This window comes from Pelobates fuscus, chromosome 9 (assembly GCF_036172605.1).
Source record: "Pelobates fuscus isolate aPelFus1 chromosome 9, aPelFus1.pri, whole genome shotgun sequence".
NCBI lineage: Eukaryota > Metazoa > Chordata > Amphibia > Anura > Pelobatidae > Pelobates > Pelobates fuscus.
The window spans coordinates 168,339,853-168,358,610 of NC_086325.1; the positions used below are offsets into that span (position 1 = coordinate 168,339,853).

General features: G+C 45.2%; 1 protein-coding gene across 2 annotated transcripts in view; it reads left to right on the plus strand.

Moving 5' to 3' along the window:
* The first annotated feature begins 5,142 nt into the window (after positions 1-5,142).
* CXXC1 (CXXC finger protein 1) overlaps positions 5,143-18,758 on the plus strand; it is a 30,760-nt gene continuing 17,144 nt past the window's right edge. Inside the window, exons 1-7 of one of the 2 annotated variants that reach the window (XM_063433054.1) lie at positions 5,143-5,227; positions 6,521-6,630; positions 8,718-8,818; positions 8,908-9,041; positions 13,968-14,129; positions 14,339-14,494; positions 14,575-14,682. In XM_063433054.1, coding sequence (XP_063289124.1) covers positions 5,225-5,227; positions 6,521-6,630; positions 8,718-8,818; positions 8,908-9,041; positions 13,968-14,129; positions 14,339-14,494; positions 14,575-14,682 — 774 coding nt within the window. In that variant the 5' untranslated portion in view covers positions 5,143-5,224. The remainder of the gene's footprint in view (positions 5,228-6,520; positions 6,631-8,717; positions 8,819-8,907; positions 9,042-13,967; positions 14,130-14,338; positions 14,495-14,574; positions 14,683-18,758) is intronic. The other variant, XM_063433055.1, reaches the window with a different exon arrangement.

The following is an 18,758-nucleotide window of genomic DNA, read 5'->3' on the forward strand; positions in this document are numbered from 1 at the left end:
ATCCTCCGCTCCCTGAGAATGGCGGTTACTGGACGCAACGCCCTCCTGGCCTCCAGCGTGAGCACGGAGAGATCTTGGTAAAGCGAGACCTGACCGTCTCTAAAGGCGATATTCTGTTGATTTCTCGACGCTCTCATGATGTCGTCTTTTAAGGCGTAAGAGAGCAAGCAGCAAATCACGTCTCTCGGTGGTCCCTCCGGGGACAAGGGACGCAGCGCCCTATGGGCTCGTTCAATGCCGTAGTCTTCTGGGGCTCTGTCTCCCAGAATATGGGTAAACAGGTCTGTCAGGAGTTCTGGCAGCGTTTCCTCCGCGTTTTCAGGGAGGCCCCTTATGCGGATTTTGTTTCTCCGTCCGCGGTTGTCTCCTAAGATCTAGTAGGACGTTGACCTGTCTGGAGGTGGCAGTGTCAGTGGCTTGTTGGTGCTGCACATTCTGAGCTCTGTCTGCTTCTAGGGCCTCTACCCTGTGTTCAAGGGCTGTCAGATCTTTCCTCACCTCCATAACTTCCTCCCTGATTGCGGTCCTGATTTCTGCCAGCATCTCAGATTTGTCCGCACGAGACAGCATATTGGTAGTGATTTTGGCCACATCCAACGCAATTTGGGAGAGTGATTCTCCCCTGGGTGAGCCCTGCGTCTGGCTGTCACTGCTGCTGGCTCCAGGGGAGGCCGGCGCCATTTTGGCTGCGGCCAGCGCAGACCGCGTGTCTCGCGGCGTGCAGACATAGCCGTCCATGGGGCCCGAGGTGCGACCCGGCGAATCGGCTTGCGAGGGACCCGGCGTGTGGGGTCTCCTGGATTTACCCATCGTGGGTCGATTAGAGCTCGTTGATGGGTGCAAGTGTAAGCTGGGGCCGCGGAGCAGGCACGAGATGTGTCCTACTCCATTCCCGTTCAGTCCACGCCCCCGTTTGTTCATTTTTAAACTACTGAACTAACCGACCGCTAGCCATGATTTCATGGAACTGTCGGTCAAAATTATGACTTCAAGGGAAATTCTGAGCCCCATAACCAATCTGGGTGATTTTTGGATGTTGGTCACCCAGATCGGAGCTATCAGGGGATGTAACGTTTGTGGGGGTTTTATGTGTTTTAAAGGTATTTTGGGGTTTTTGTAATGTATGTTTTTCTGTGCCTGGAGATAATAGAGTCATTTCAGTTCCTGACTCAATTATCTCTCGGGCACAGAGGAGGAGTTTGTAACTTGTAACTAGTCCCCTCTCAGGTCCAGGAAAGGGATTACCTTGTTTGTGTGTGAGTGTCAGGGACGTGCTTAACGGTGTCTGAAATTGTATAAAAGCCGGCCATCTGGCCAGATTAAAACATTCCAGCTCGTACTCTCAGAACGATGTGTTGTCTGGTTACTGGGAGGGGAAAGAGCTAATAACTACTCCAGCTTGTTCCAGTGTGGAGGGTACAGGGGGCTGTATTAGGGGTGGGGGGTACAGGGGGCTGTATTAGGGGTGGGGGGGTACAGGGGGCTGTATTAGGGGTGGGGGGGTACAGGGGGCTGTATTAGGGGTGGGGGGGTACAGGGGGCTGTATTAGGGGTGGGGGGGCACAGGGGGCTGTATTAGGGGTGGGGGGCACAGGGGGCTGTATTAGGTGTAGGGGGGCACAGGGGGCTGTGTTAGGTGTAGGGGGGCACAGGGGGCTGTGTTAGGTGTAGGGGGGCACAGGGGGCTGTGTTAGGGGTGGGGGGCACAGGGGGCTGTGTTAGGGGTAGGGGGGGCACAGGGGGCTGTGTTAGGGGTAGGGGGGGCACAGGGGGCTGTGTTAGGGGTAGGGGGGGCACAGGGGGCTGTGTTAGGGGTAGGGGGGGCACAGGGGGCTGTGTTAGGGGTAGGGGGGGCACAGGGGGCTGTGTTAGGGGTAGGGGGGCACAGTGGGCTGTGTTAGGGGTAGGGGGGGCACAGGGGGCTGTGTTAGGGGTAGGGGGGGCACAGGGGGCTGTGTTAGGGGTAGGGGGGGCACAGGGGGCTGTGTTAGGGGTAGGGGGGGCACAGGGGGCTGTGTTAGGGGTAGGGGGGGCACAGGGGGCTGTGTTAGGGGTAGGGGGGGCACAGGGGGCTGTGTTAGGGGTAGGGGGGCACAGGGGGCTGTGTTAGGGGTAGGGGGGCACAGGGGGCTGTGTTAGGGGTAGGGGGGCACAGGGGGCTGTGTTAGGGGTAGGGGGGCACAGGGGGCTGTGTTAGGGGTAGGGGGGCACAGGGGGCTGTGTTAGGGGTAGGGGGGCACAGGGGGCTGTGTTAGGGGTAGGGGGGCACAGGGGGCTGTGTTAGGGGTAGGGGGGGCACAGGGGGCTGTGTTAGGGGTAGGGGGGGCACAGGGGGCTGTGTTAGGGGTAGGGGGGCACAGGGGGCTGTGCTAGGGGTAGGGGGGCACAGGGGGCTGTGCTAGGGGTAGGGGGGCACAGGGGGCTGTGCTAGGGGTAGGGGGGCACAGGGGGCTGTGTTAGGGGTGGGGGGGCACAGGGGGCTGTGTTAGGGGTGGGGGGGCACAGGGGGCTGTGTTAGGGGTGGGGGGGCACAGGGGGCTGTGTTAGGGGTGGGGGGGCACAGGGGGCTGTGTTAGGGGTAGGGGGGCACAGGGGGCTGTGTTAGGGGTAGGGGGGCACAGGGGGCTGTGTTAGGGGTGGGGGGGCACAGGGGGCTGTGTTAGGGGTAGGGGGGGTACAGGGGGCTGTGTTAGGGGTAGGGGGGGTACAGGGGGCTGTGTTAGGGGTAGGGGGGGTACAGGGGGCTGTGTTAGGGGTAGGGGGGCACAGGGGGCTGTGTTAGGGGTGGGGGGGCACAGGGGGCTGTGTTAGGGGTGGGGGGGCACAGGGGGCTGTGTTAGGGGTGGGGGGGCACAGGGGGCTGTGTTAGGGGTGGGGGGGCACAGGGGGCTGTGTTAGGGGTGGGGGGGCACAGGGGGCTGTGTTAGGGGTGGGGGGCACAGGGGGCTGTGTTAGGGGTAGGGGGGCACAGGGGGCTGTGTTAGGGGTAGGGGGGGCACAGGGGGCTGTGTTAGGGGTGGGGGGGCACAGGGGGCTGTGTTAGGGGTAGGGGGGGTACAGGGGGCTGTGTTAGGGGTAGTGGGGCACAGGGGGCTGTGCTAGGGGTAGGGGGGCACAGGGGGCTGTGTTAGGTTTAGGGGGGGCACAGGGGGCTGTGTTAGGGGTGGGGGGGCACAGGGGGCTGTGTTAGGGGTGGGGGGGCACAGGGGGCTGTGTTAGGGGTGGGGGGCACAGGGGGCTGTGTTAGGGGTAGGGGGGGCACAGGGGGCTGTGTTAGGGGTGGGGGGGGGCACAGGGGGCTGTGTTAGGGGTAGGGGGGTACAGGGGGCTGTGTTAGGGGTAGGGGGGCACAGGGGGCTGTGCTAGGGGTAGGGGGGCACAGGGGGCTGTGTTAGGGGTGGGGGGGCACAGGGGGCTGTGTTAGGGGTAGGGGGGGCACAGGGGGCTGTGTTAGGGGTAGGGGGGGCACAGGGGGCTGTGTTAGGGGTAGGGGGGGCACAGGGGGCTGTGTTAGGGGTAGGGGGGGCACAGGGGGCTGTGTTAGGGGTAGGGGGGGCACAGGGGGCTGTGTTAGGGGTAGGGGGCACAGGGGGCTGTGTTAGGGGTAGGGGGCACAGGGGGCTGTGTTAGGGGTAGGGGGGCACAGGGGGCTGTGTTAGGGGTAGGGGGGCACAGGGGGCTGTGTTAGGGGTAGGGGGGCACAGGGGGCTGTGTTAGGGGTAGGGGGGCACAGGGGGCTGTGTTAGGGGTAGGGGGGCACAGGGGGCTGTGTTAGGGGTAGGGGGGCACAGGGGGCTGTGTTAGGGGTAGGGGGGCACAGGGGGCTGTGTTAGGGGTAGGGGGGCACAGGGGGCTGTGTTAGGGGTAGGGGGGCACAGGGGGCTGTGTTAGGGGTAGGGGGGCACAGGGGGCTGTGTTAGGGGTAGGGGGGGCACAGGGGGCTGTGTTAGGGGTAGGGGGGGCACAGGGGGCTGTGTTAGGGGTAGGGGGGGCACAGGGGGCTGTGCTAGGGGTAGGGGGGCACAGGGGGCTGTGCTAGGGGTAGGGGGGCACAGGGGGCTGTGTTAGGGGTGGGGGGGCACAGGGGGCTGTGTTAGGGGTGGGGGGGCACAGGGGGCTGTGTTAGGGGTGGGGGGGCACAGGGGGCTGTGTTATGGGTGGGGGGGCACAGGGGGCTGTGTTAGGGGTAGGGGGGCACAGGGGGCTGTGTTAGGGGTGGGGGGGCACAGGGGGCTGTGTTAGGGGTGGGGGGGCACAGGGGGCTGTGTTAGGGGTAGGGGGGGTACAGGGGGCTGTGTTAGGGGTAGGGGGGGTACAGGGGGCTGTGTTAGGGGTAGGGGGGGTACAGGGGGCTGTGTTAGGGGTAGGGGGGGTACAGGGGGCTGTGTTAGGGGTAGGGGGGCACAGGGGGCTGTGTTAGGGGTGGGGGGGCACAGGGGGCTGTGTTAGGGGTGGGGGGGCACAGGGGGCTGTGTTAGGGGTGGGGGGGCACAGGGGGCTGTGTTAGGGGTGGGGGGGCACAGGGGGCTGTGTTAGGGGTAGGGGGGGTACAGGGGGCTGTGCTAGGGGTAGGGGGGCACAGGGGGCTGTGTTAGGTTTAGGGGGGCACAGGGGGCTGTGTTAGGGGTGGGGGGGCACAGGGGGCTGTGTTAGGGGTGGGGGGGCACAGGGGGCTGTGTTAGGGGTAGGGGGGGCACAGGGGGCTGTGTTAGGGGTGGGGGGGGGCACAGGGGGCTGTGTTAGGGGTAGGGGGGTACAGGGGGCTGTGTTAGGGGTAGGGGGGCACAGGGGGCTGTGTTAGGTGTAGGGGGGCACAGGGGGCTGTGCTAGGGGTAGGGGGGCACAGGGGGCTGTGTTAGGGGTAGGGGGGGTACAGAGGGCTGTGTTAGGGGTGGGGGGGCACAGGGGGCTGTGTTAGGGGTAGGGGGGGCACAGGGGGCTGTGTTAGGGGTAGGGGGGCACAGGGGGCTGTGTTAGGGGTAGGGGGGGCACAGGGGGCTGTGTTAGGGGTAGGGGGGGTACAGAGGGCTGTGTTAGGGGTGGGGGGGGCACAGGGGGCTGTGTTAGGGGTGGGGGGGGGGGAGAATAGAATTGAGTTCGATCTATCGATAATCCCCCCCCCCCCCCGATATTTGTATTACAGGAAGCGCTGGCTGTGAGGTCACGGGCTCTGACCCGGAAGCGGAAGTGTCTGTCTGACATCGGAGACCGGAAACCGCGAGCAATGGTGAGAAAACAGAGACAGAAATTATATTAAAATACCGTGTGTTATTATTATACAGAGTGATATTATATACTGTGTGTTATTATTATACAGAGAGTGATATTATATACTGTGTGTTATTATTATACAGAGAGTGATATTATATACTGTGTGTTATACAGAGAGTGATATTATATACTGTGTGTTATTATTATTATACAGAGAGTGATATTATATACTGTGTGTTGTTATTATTATACAGAGAGTGATATTATATACCGTGTGTTATTATTATTATACAGAGAGTGATATTATATACTGTGTGTTGTTATTATTATACAGAGAGTGATATTATATACTGTGTGTTGTTATTATTATACAGAGAGTGATATTATATACTGTGTGTTATTATTATTATACAGAGAGTGATATTATATACTGTGTGTTATTATTATTATACAGAGAGTGATATTATATACTGTGTGTTATTATTATTATACAGAGAGTGATATTATATACCGTGTGTTATTATTATTATACAGAGTGATATTATATACTGTGTGTTGTTATTATTATACAGAGAGTGATATTATATACTGTGTGTTATTATTATACAGAGAGTGATATTATATACCGTGTGTTATTATTATTATACAGAGTGATATTATATACTGTGTGTTATTATTATACAGAGAGTGATATTATATACTGTGTGTTATTATTATACAGAGAGTGATATTATATACTGTGTGTTATTATTATTATACAGAGAGTGATATTATATACTGTGTGTTATTATTATACAGAGAGTGATATTATATACTGTGTGTTATTATTATTATACAGAGAGTGATATTATATACTGTGTGTTGTTATTATTATACAGAGAGTGATATTATATACTGTGTGTTATTATTATACAGAGAGTGATATTATATACTGTGTGTTATTATTATTATACAGAGAGTGATATTATATACTGTGTGTTATTATTATTATACAGAGAGTGATATTATATACTGTGTGTTATTATTATTATACAGAGAGTGATATTATATACTGTGTGTTATTATTATTATACAGAGAGTGATATTATATACTGTGTGTTGTTATTATTATACAGAGAGTGATATTATATACTGTGTGTTATTATTATACAGAGAGTGATATTATATACTGTGTGTTATTATTATACAGAGAGTGATATTATATACTGTGTGTTATTATTATACAGAGAGTGATATTATATACTGTGTTATTATTATTATACTCTTTGTATGTAATTAATATGCAAGTCTTTGTTTCCTGTTTGGCCAGGAGAGTGAGTATTCTGACCCTGATCTGGCTGGAGTTGGGGAGGCGGAAAATGGCGAGAATGCACCAGTGTACTGCGTGTGCCGCAAACCAGACATTAACTGCTTCATGATGTGAGTACTAAGAGTTTCATGGTTTAAAGGAACACTATAGGGTCAGGAACACAGACATGTATTTCTGACCCTATAGTATTAAAACCACCATCTAGCCCTCCTGGGCCCTTCATGCCTCCCTAAATATAGCAAAATCATACTAGTATTCAAGTCTGAAGCTGTAGCTCTGCATGCCGTTTTCCTCAGAATAGCAAGCTGTCTGCTGACATCATCAGAAGTGGTGGCCTGATCCAATCACAGTGCTTCTCTATAGGATTTGCTGAGACTGCAAGGAGGCAGATCAGGGGCAGAGCCAGCACAATTCAAACACAGCCCTGGCCAATCCGCATCTCCTCATAGAGATGAATTGAATCAATTAATCTCTATGAGGAAAGTTCAGTGTCTGCATGCAGAGGGAGGAGATACTGAATGTTTGGATGCATTTTAGGCAGCCATGACCCAGGAAGGATCTCTAACAGCCATCTGAGGAGTGGCCAGTGAAGTTATCACTAGGCTGTAATGTAAACACTGCATTTTCTCTGAAAAGACAGTGTTTACAGCAAAAAACCTGAAGGTAATGATTCTACTCACCAGAACAAATTCAATAAGCTGTAGTTGTTCTGGTGGCTATAGTGTCACTTTAATCACTAGGGCCTGAATAATTATGGACTCTAGATGTACATCATTCCATAAACATTCATAAACTCTTTAAAAATTAGTTAGTGAAATGCCTTGTGATCCCGATTATACTGACATGTAAATGGTCCTTTAAAGGAGCACTTCTGAGCATTGTAACCACTACTGTAGTGGTTATGGTGCAAAGCATCCTCTGGCACTGACACACAGTAAAGAGAGAACAGAAGTAGTCTTGCCTGGATCCCTCAGGCACCTGGGGTCTTTCTGGTCTTCTGTGATATTGCTAAAATGGAAATCACCATTCTGCTTGAACAATATCACTTAGGACTTAATTAATTGTCAGAAAGTGACTGCTGACTCCCTGCCTATGAATTATGTGCAGAGGTGGACAGGTTTGATATTGCCAAAGTGTAAAACTGGGGCCCCCAGGTAAGAGTCAAATCTATGAAAAACATACCTTCGTGTGGGACAGTGCCAGGGGCCTACTGACAACAGTGTGATGTAGTGGATATGGTGCTTCAAATACCCCTTTAAAGAGCTGTAAATTAATAACAATAATGTGACGGAGCTCCCGTACTCTGACCAAGTCAGCTTCCTAACTGCTGCAGGGAACTCTGGGACACTTCACACCCAGTCACTGAAGCTTGAATGGAGTCTCTCAGTACCTCTTCCACCCAACCAGGCTGTAGCTCTCTCCTTCCAGGTAGATCACGTTCTCTTTGCCTTTTCAGTTCCTTTCCCAGGCAGATATTCACAGCTCTGCTCACACTGTGGCCGGCTACTACTTTTACAAAAGTAGTTGTGGCTCTCAGCCTCTTTTGATTGGCCTGGTATCCAGGGACCAAGCAGCCAGGTAACCGGTGTGAACTCTTTTACTGAGATCTCAAAATAAATCAACCAGGACACACAATTCCAAAAGTTACTAACACACTATACTGTAATTTTTAAACAAGGACTAGCTGTGCCGAGTTGTCTTTCAGCATGTGGTGAAAACCATAAATATCAACAAATATACATAATGTGAAGAACAAGCAAGATAACAATGCCTGAAATATATAATATTATTACATCTTTACAAACCATGGAAAAACAGAGATATAAAAACAGATTTTGCAATATCCTAATTTGCATATTGTGATTATGCAAACAATACATTTTCCAATTTCACCATCAGATGAAGAGTCACCACAGTCCCAACCTTGCAGCAATGGCAAACCCAACCCATGGGGGGAGAGCGGTCCAATTGGCCCCGAGTGGCTGCCTCCCCAAAACAGAACCTCATTCCAGGCCAAGGCCCATAGTCGGTACTCGGGTAACGGAGCATTCTGTTACAATTAATAAAACCCCCCACAAAGTATGATAGGATGTGCATGCCCCACAGTTGTACATAAATCAGATCAAGGTCAAACTAAGGCAACATGTTGTATGCAGTGTGTTCTTTATAGTGAAATCACCCTTTTCCATTTTCCCAGTGGCTGTGATCATTGTAACGAGTGGTTCCATGGAGACTGCATTAACATCACAGAGAAGATGGCCAAAGCCATTCGGGAGTGGTACTGCATGCAGTGTCGAGGTGAGCAGTGCTTCGGAGCTAGCATGGGGCATGATTTACCTTGTACTGGAGGGACATGTCTGAGGTTTCTTTCTGTTTATCACCTTTAGAGAGGCATCCACACCTTGAAATCAAATACCGCCACAAAAAGTCCAAGGAAAGGGAGCGAGAACCTGAGAGAGAGGAGAGCGAGGAGAACCTAAAAAATGAACGCAGGAAGAACAGCTCCAGCAGCAGCAGCAGAGTAAATATCCCTAAAACTTTAACCCATACGCAGTAACGATAATACACTGACTGTGCCATAAACTGTATTAGAAATCATTCATCCATACACAGTAACTATAATACACTGACTGTGCTATAAACTGTATTATAAATCATTCATCCATACGCAGTAACTATAATACACTGACTGTGCTATAAACTGTATTATAAATCATTCATCCATACGCAGTAACTATAATACACTGACTGTGCTATATACTGTATTATAAATCATTCATCCATACGCAGTAACTATAATACACTGACTGTGCTATATACTGTATTATAAATCATTCATCCATACGCAGTAACTATAATACACTGACTGTGCTATATACTGTATTATAAATCATTCATCCATACACAGTAACTATAATACACTGACTGTGCTATAAACTGTATTATAAATCATTCATCCATACTCAGTAACTATAATACACTGACTGTGCTATAAACTGTATTATAAATCATTCATCCATACGCAGTAACTATAATACACTGACTGTGCTATAAACTGTATTATAAATCATTCATCCATACGCAGTAACTATAATACACTGACTGTGCTATAAACTGTATTATAAATCATTCATCCATACGCAGTAACTATAATACACTGACTGTGCTATAAACTGTATTATAAATCATTCATCCATACACAGTAACTATAATACACTGACTGTGCTATATACTGTATTATAAATCATTCATCCATACGCAGTAACTATAATACACTGACTGTGCTATAAACTGTATTATAAATCATTCATCCATACACAGTAACTATAATACACTGACTGTGCTATATACTGTATTATAAATCATTCATCCATACGCAGTAACTATAATACACTGACTGTGCTATAAACTGTATTATAAATCATTCATCCATACGCAGTAACTATAATACACTGACTGTGCTATAAACTGTATTATAAATCATTCATCCATACGCAGTAACGATAATACACTGACTGTGCCATAAACTGTATTATAAATCATTCATCCATACGCAGTAACTATAATACACTGACTGTGCCATAAACTGTATTATAAATCATTCATCCATACTCAGTAACTATAATACACTGACTGTGCTATAAACTGTATTATAAATCATTCATCCATACGCAGTAACTATAATACACTGACTGTGCTATAAACTGTATTATAAATCATTCATCCATACGCAGTAACTATAATACACTGACTGTGCCATAAACTGTATTATAAATCATTCATCCATACTCAGTAACTATAATACACTGACTGTGCTATAAACTGTATTATAAATCATTCATCCATACACAGTAACTATAATACACTGACTGTGCTATAAACTGTATTATAAATCATTCATCCATACGCAGTAACTATAATACACTGACTGTGCTATAAACTGTATTATAAATCATTCATCCATACGCAGTAACTATAATACACTGACTGTGCTATAAACTGTATTATAAATCATTCATCCATACGCAGTAACGATAATACACTGACTGTGCCATAAACTGTATTATAAATCATTCATCCATACGCAGTAACTATAATACACTGACTGTGCCATAAACTGTATTATAAATCATTCATCCATACTCAGTAACTATAATACACTGACTGTGCTATAAACTGTATTATAAATCATTCATCCATACACAGTAACTATAATACACTGACTGTGCTATAAACTGTATTATAAATCATTCATCCATACGCAGTAACTATAATACACTGACTGTGCTATAAACTGTATTATAAATCATTCATCCATACGCAGTAACTATAATACACCGACTGTGCTATAAACTGTATTATAAATCATTCATCCATACGCAGTAACGATAATACACTGACTGTGCCATAAACTGTATTATAAATCATTTATCCATATGCAGTAACGATAATACACTGACTGTGCTATAAACTGTATTATAAATCATTCATCCATACGCAGTAACGATAATACACTGACTGTGCTATAAACTGTATTATAAATCATTCATCCATACGCAGTAACTATAATACACCGACTGTGCTATATACTGTATTATAAATCATTCATCCATACGCAGTAACTATAATACACCGACTGTGCTATAAACTGTATTATAAATCATTCATCCATACGCAGTAACGATAATACACTGACTGTGCCATAAACTGTATTATAAATCATTCATCCATATGCAGTAACGATAATACACTGACTGTGCTATAAACTGTATTATAAATCATTCATCCATACGCAGTAACTATAATACACTGACTGTGCTATAAACTGTATTATAAATCATTCATCCATACGCAGTAACTATAATACACTGACTGTGCTATAAACTGTATTATAAATCATTCATCCATACGCAGTAACTATAATACACTGACTGTGCCATAAACTGTATTATAAATCATTCATCCATACGCAGTAACGATAATACACTGACTGTGCTATAAACTGTATTATAAATCATTCATCCATACTCAGTAACTATAATACACTGACTGTGCTATAAACTGTATTATAAATCATTCATCCATACGCAGTAACTATAATACACCGACTGTGCTATAAACTGTATTATAAATCATTCATCCATACGCAGTAACTATAATACACTGACTGTGCCATAAACTGTATTATAAATCATTCATCCATACGCAGTAACGATAATACACTGACTGTGCCATAAACTGTATTATAAATCATTCATCCATACGCAGTAACTATAATACACTGACTGTGCTATAAACTGTATTATAAATCATTCATCCATACGCAGTAACTATAATACACTGACTGTGCTATAAACTGTATTATAAATCATTCATCCATACACAGTAACTATAATACACTGACTGTGCTATAAACTGTATTATAAATCATTCATCCATACGCAGTAACTATAATACACTGACTGTGCTATAAACTGTATTATAAATCATTCATCCATACGCAGTAACTATAATACACTGACTGTGCTATAAACTGTATTATAAATCATTCATCCATACACAGTAACTATAATACACTGACTGTGCTATAAACTGTATTATAAATCATTCATCCATACACAGTAACTATAATACACCGACTGTGCCATAAACTGTATTATAAATCATTCATCCATACGCAGTAACTATAATACACCGACTGTGCCATAAACTGTATTATAAATCATTCATCCATACACAGTAACGATAATACACTGACTGTGCCATAAACTGTATTATAAATCATTCATCCATACGCAGTAACGATAATACACTGACTGTGCTATAAACTGTATTATAAATCATTCATCCATACACAGTAACTATAATACACTGACTGTGCTATAAACTGTATTATAAATCATTCATCCATACGCAGTAACTATAATACACTGACTGTGCTATAAACTGTATTATAAATCATTCATCCATACGCAGTAACTATAATACACTGACTGTGCTATAAACTGTATTATAAATCATTCATCCATACGCAGTAACTATAATACACTGACTGTGCTATAAACTGTATTATAAATCATTCATCCATACGCAGTAACTATAATACACCGACTGTGCTATATACTGTATTATAAATCATTCATCCATACGCAGTAACTATAATACACTGACTGTGCTATAAACTGTATTATAAATCATTCATCCATACACAGTAACTATAATACGCTGACTGTGCCATAAACTGTATTATAAATCATTCATCCATACTCAGTAACTATAATACACTGACTGTGCTATATACTGTATTATAAATCATTCATCCATACGCAGTAACTATAATACACTGACTGTGCTATAAACTGTATTATAAATCATTCATCCATACGCAGTAACTATAATACACTGACTGTGCCATAAACTGTATTATAAATCATTCATCCATACGCAGTAACTATAATACACTGACTGTGCTATAAACTGTATTATAAATCATTCATCCATACGCAGTAACTATAATACACCGACTGTGCCATAAACTGTATTATAAATCATTCATCCATACGCAGTAACTATAATACACTGACTGTGCTATAAACTGTATTATAAATCATTCATCCATACTCAGTAACTATAATACACTGACTGTGCTATAAACTGTATTATAAATCATTCATCCATACACAGTAACTATAATACACTGACTGTGCCATAAACTGTATTATAAATCATTCATCCATACGCAGTAACTATAATACACTGACTGTGCTATAAACTGTATTATTAAACTGTTACAAGTACAAGGCGTCTTTCATTTTTTGTTTTTTGCTCTTTAGTTCAGCATTGCACTGTTCTTCTTGTGTCCCATTAAAGGGATCCATCAGGCACAATAACCAGTTCATCCCATTTAAGTGGTTATAGTGCCTGGAGTCCCCTGGGTGCTGTCCATCCTTTCAGTGTTGATCCACTTCAGACAATTTAAAACTGAATGAGGCTCCCTGGCCACCCACCTGGAAGTGTGGTAAGGCAACGATTACACACTTCCTTGTTACAATGCATATTTATACCAGCAATGGGTGCTGTGATAGGCTGAAAACAGTCAGTTGACACTCATATCCAATCACAGCCATCCATTGCTGGTCAGGCTAATGTTTCCTCATTAGTCCAATCAGCACAGAGAGGCTGGGCTTCTAGGGACTCTCATATACATTTGAAACATTAAAAACGGTTCAACCCTGAGGACTCCAAACACTATAACTACTTAAATGAGTGGAAGCAGTGACCATGCCTACAGTATCCTTTTAATATCCCTGTAGGTGGTTTTGCTTTTTATTTGTCGATCACATTATCTGGCAGGCAGTGAGAATGTGTTTTTTCTCTTTTCTAATTTATGTGTCCAATACTACAGATTTGTGTTGTAACTCACTGTCTGTGTTTGTCTCTCTCTTAGCAACAGATCAAGCGATCAGCACGCATGTGTGGGGAATGTGAGTCATGTTGTCGAACTGAGGATTGCGGTCAGTGTGACTTCTGCAGAGATATGAAGAAGTTTGGAGGCCCCAATAAGATTCGGCAAAAATGCCGACTCCGCCAATGCCAAGTGAGAGCAAGGGTAAGAGTGTCGCCTTCTGACGGCTATTTTTATTTTTTCTAATCAGAGTTGCTCTGTCCCAGTTTTTCCTATACTTTGCGAGCCTCTGATATATCCCCTGCCGTCAGTGGTTTCCCTTAAAAGATTGCTACAAAATTCTTTTCCCCCTGTTTACCACTTCAGTGGCTCTGCTCAATCTAACACCCCCATGCTTTGCCCTTTCTCCCTAGAAAATGCTGCGTGTGAGAGATGATGAGGTTTCAACTTTTAGGGACACACCCGAGCCACCAAGTCTCGCTGATTCTTTATCAGATGATGATCTACCATTGGATCCAGAGTTGTATCAGGAACTTTGTGCTGGAGGAGCGTTTGATGACCAGAATCTGGTAGCTGGGATTTTCAGTGGGTTGATGGGAGGTTTAGATAGGTGATAAATGTCTATACCTAACTATTTGGGTTTCTACAGCCATGGCTCAGTGATACAGATGATACTCCATTCCTCGATTCTGTTCTGAGAAAGAGAGCTGTGAAAGTCAAGCATGTTAAGAGGCGCGAGAAGAAATCTGAGAAAAAGGTAACTCGAAAAATGCAAATAATTGCGTTTATTGAATTTGCATTAAATAATTAAAAAGTCATAGAATATTTTGGTGTTGGCTAGTTGGCATCTACTGTGGATCTGCTCTATAGAACTGAACACAATACTCTAGGTGAGATATTACCGGGGATCTATAAAGTACGATCACTACCTCTCTATGTCCTCCTGGCATCTGCTCTATAGAACTGAACACAATACTCTAGGTGAGATCTTACCGGGGATCTATAAAGTGCTATCACTACCTCTCTATATCCTCCTGGGATCTGCTCTATAGAACTGAACACAATACTCTAGGTGAGATATTACCGGGGATCTATAAAGTACGATCACTACCTCTCTCTGTCCTCCTGGCATCTGCTCTATAGAACTGAACACAATACTCTAGGTGAGATCTTACCGGGGATCTATAAAGTGCTATCACTACCTCTCTATATCCTCCTGGGATCTGCTCTATAGAACTGAACACAATACTCTAGGTGAGATATTACCGGGGATCTATAAAGTACGATCACTACCTCTCTATGTCCTCCTGGCATCTGCTCTATAGAACTGAACACAATACTCTAGGTGAGATCTTACCGGGGATCTATAAAGTGCTATCACTACCTCTCTATATCCTCCTGGGATCTGCTCTATAGAACTGAACACAATACTCTAGGTGAGATCTTACCAGGGACCTATAAAGTATTATCACTACCTCTCTATGTCCTGGGATCTGCTCTATAGAACTGAACACAATACTCTGGGTGAGATCTTACCGGGGATCTATAAAGTACTATCACTACCTCTCTATGTCCTCCTGGGATCTGCTCGTTAGAACTGAACACAATACTCTGGGTGAGATCTTACCGGGGATCTATAAAGGGCTATCACTACCTCTCTATGTCTTGGGATCTGCTCTATAGAACTGAACATAATACTCTAGGTGAGATCTTACCAGGGATCTATAAAGTACGATCATAGTTACATAGTTACATAGCTGAAAAGAGACTTGCGTCCATCAAGTTCAGCCTTCCTCACATTTGTTTTTTTGCTGTTGATCCAAAAGAAGGCCAAAAAAACAGTTTGAAACACAATTTTGCAACAAGCTAGGAAAAAAAATTCCTTCTTGACCCCAGAATGGCAGTCAGATTTATCCTTAAATCAAGCAGTTATTACCCTACATTGAAAGATTATATCCTTGAATATTCTTTTTTTTTCAAGTATGTATCTAGTAGCTGTTTGAACATCTGTATGGACTCTGATAAAACCACTTCTTCAGGCAGAGAATTCCACATCCTGATTGTTCTTACAGTAAAAAAACCTTTCCCTTGCCTTAGACGAAATCCTATTTCTTCCAGTCTAAACGCATGGCCTCGTGTCCTATGTAAAGTCTGGTTTGTGAATAGATTTCCACACAATGGTTTGTATTGGCCCCGAATATATTTGTATAATGTTATCATATCCCCTCTCAGGCGACGTTTTTCTAAACTAAATAGATTTAAATTTGTTAGCTTTTACCCTTTTTTTTTTATAAACATAGCAGTTTCAGAGAAACTGCTATGTTTATTCTGAGGGTTAAGCCAGCCTCCAGAGCCTCTAGTGGCTGTCTCATTGACAGCCGCTAGAGGCGCTTGCGTGCTTCTCACTGTGAAAATCACAGTGAGAGCACGCAAGCGTCCATAGGAAAGCATTATGAATGCTTTCCTATGCGACCGGCTGAATGCGAGCGCGGCTCCTGCCGCGCATGCGCATTCAGCCGATGACGTTGCGAGGAAGAAGAGGAGGAGGAGGAAAGCTCCCCGCCCGGCGCTGGAGAAAGAGGTAAGTTTAACCCCTTCCTCCCCCCAGAGCCCGGCGGGAGTGGGTCCCTGAGGGTGGGGGCACCCTCAGGGCACTCTAGTGCCAGGAAAACGAGTATGTTTTCCTGGCACTAGAGTGGTCCTTTAACCTTTCTTCATAGCTGATATGCTCCATTCCTTTTATTAATTTTGTAGCCCGCCTCTGCACTTTTTCTAGTGACATAATATAGAACAGGTGCCCAAAATTGCACAGCATATTCAATATGTGGTCTTACCAGTGATTTCTAAAGAGACAAAATGATATTCTCGTCCCGAGAATGAATGCCCTTTTTTTTTTTTTTAAATCTTTATTTTTGTTGTGCATGGTATAACAATAGGCTTGGTCAGTCACAATAGCATTCACAAGCAGAAATATAACAAACAGTTGGAACATAACGTGGCATATGACTAGATTGCACATTTTTAGTTTAGTAAAAGAAGATATAAACAGTGGGTGAGTGTTGCTTGGGAGTTACAGAGCATTTGACTATGCCACAATGGAGAGTTAGAAGATGTAGACAGATGTAAACACAGCGTTTGTACATTAGTGACGTGGAGTGTTTATAGTGCATTAGTGTTTATATGCTAAGTCACGCTATTATGAACTTTAATTTTGTGTGTCAGGTTAAAGTAAAAGGCGTAAAACAAGCTTGGACCATGTAACTAGTATTACTGAACATATGATAATGTTTTAGTTTATAGAACCGTCTGGCTGCCTAAGCGTACAATCTGTATATCTTTAGAGGGCATATACAAGTGAGGCACACATTGGATAGCACGTTGAGGCATCAATTAAGCAGGCTATGTGCCGAACATTAAACTTAGTGTGGGCTACTAAGATTGATTGACAAGTTTACTTTATGCTAACATATTGCTAAACAAGCTCGGCAACGAATAGTCTTAGTATCGATAATGCTTGAGACCAGATATGGTTGAGCTATTACACTCATTGTTAATGAGTCCGTTTAAGGAAACCAGGAAGGTAAATGTAAGTCCCTTACTGTCCATCAGGATGGGGGCTGACAGGATAGATAGATGGCTGTTGACTGACCCCATGGAGGCATGCTCGTTCATGAGGCACAGGGGTAGTCTTTTTAGCCTATGCCCATTGCAGTGACTTGTGTCTTGCCTGCGGTGTTTGTCTCAGAGGCTCCTCTGGGCCGGGAATCAACTCCCTCTGTATTCCGTAGAGTGTGCAGACTTGCGGCTCCTTGCTTAGCGGCAGTGGCGTGAAGGGGATGATATAAGTTCCCGGTTCCCGGATCAGGTGAGTGGCTTGTGTGGGGGCCAGGGTTTGCGGTATAGCTCCCATGTATGTGTGGGTCCGTGCGTTCGCCCAGGTAGCCAGGTGTCTTTTCCCGCCTGTGGGGTCGCTGGCATTTGCGTGTCATGGCGGCCTTTCTGGGTGCTTGCGGGGGGTGCCTGTAGTGGAGGCGACGGGTTTTAGGACGGATCCATGTGGCCACTAGCTTGACTGCCAGTCTGTGAGCCATTCCGCGGTCGCACAACATTGCCCAGAGGCTCGCGCAGAGCCGATCGAGTTCCAGTAGAGGGTTCGCGGCATGTCGGGCGTGTGTGCTCCGCTTCTCGGGCCTGCGATGGGCGGCCATCTTAGCTTTGTCCTGAATGCCCTTTTTCATGCATGACAATACCCTACTGGCCTTGGCCACTGCTGATTGACATTGCACATTGTTGCATAGTTTGTTTTCTATAACAATTCCCAAGTTCTTTTCGTGTGTTGTTATCCCTAATTCGCTTCTATTAAGGGTATACGTTGCTTGTGTATTCTTTACGCCGAAGTGCATAACTTTGCATTTTTCAACATTAAATTTCATCTGCCATTTGAGGGCCCAGTCCTCCAGTCTATCTAAATCCCTCTGCAGCAAAGTAATATCTTGCTCACATTATTTTACAAAGTTTTGTGTCATCTGCAAACACTGAAACATGACTTTCAATGCTGTCTTCAAGATCATTTATAAACATGTTAAATAGAAGGGGTCCCAGAACAGACCCCTGAGCGACACCACTTGCCATCTCTGTCCAGCTTGAAAATTTACCATTAATGACAACTCTTTGTACTCTGTTTTTAAGCCAATGTTCTACCCAAGAACAAGCATTTTCATCTAGACCGATTTCCTTGAGTTTGAACAGTAATCTTTTGTGTGGAACTGTACCAAATGCCTTGGCAAAATCCAAATAGATCACATCCAAATGGGATCACTACCTCTCTATGTC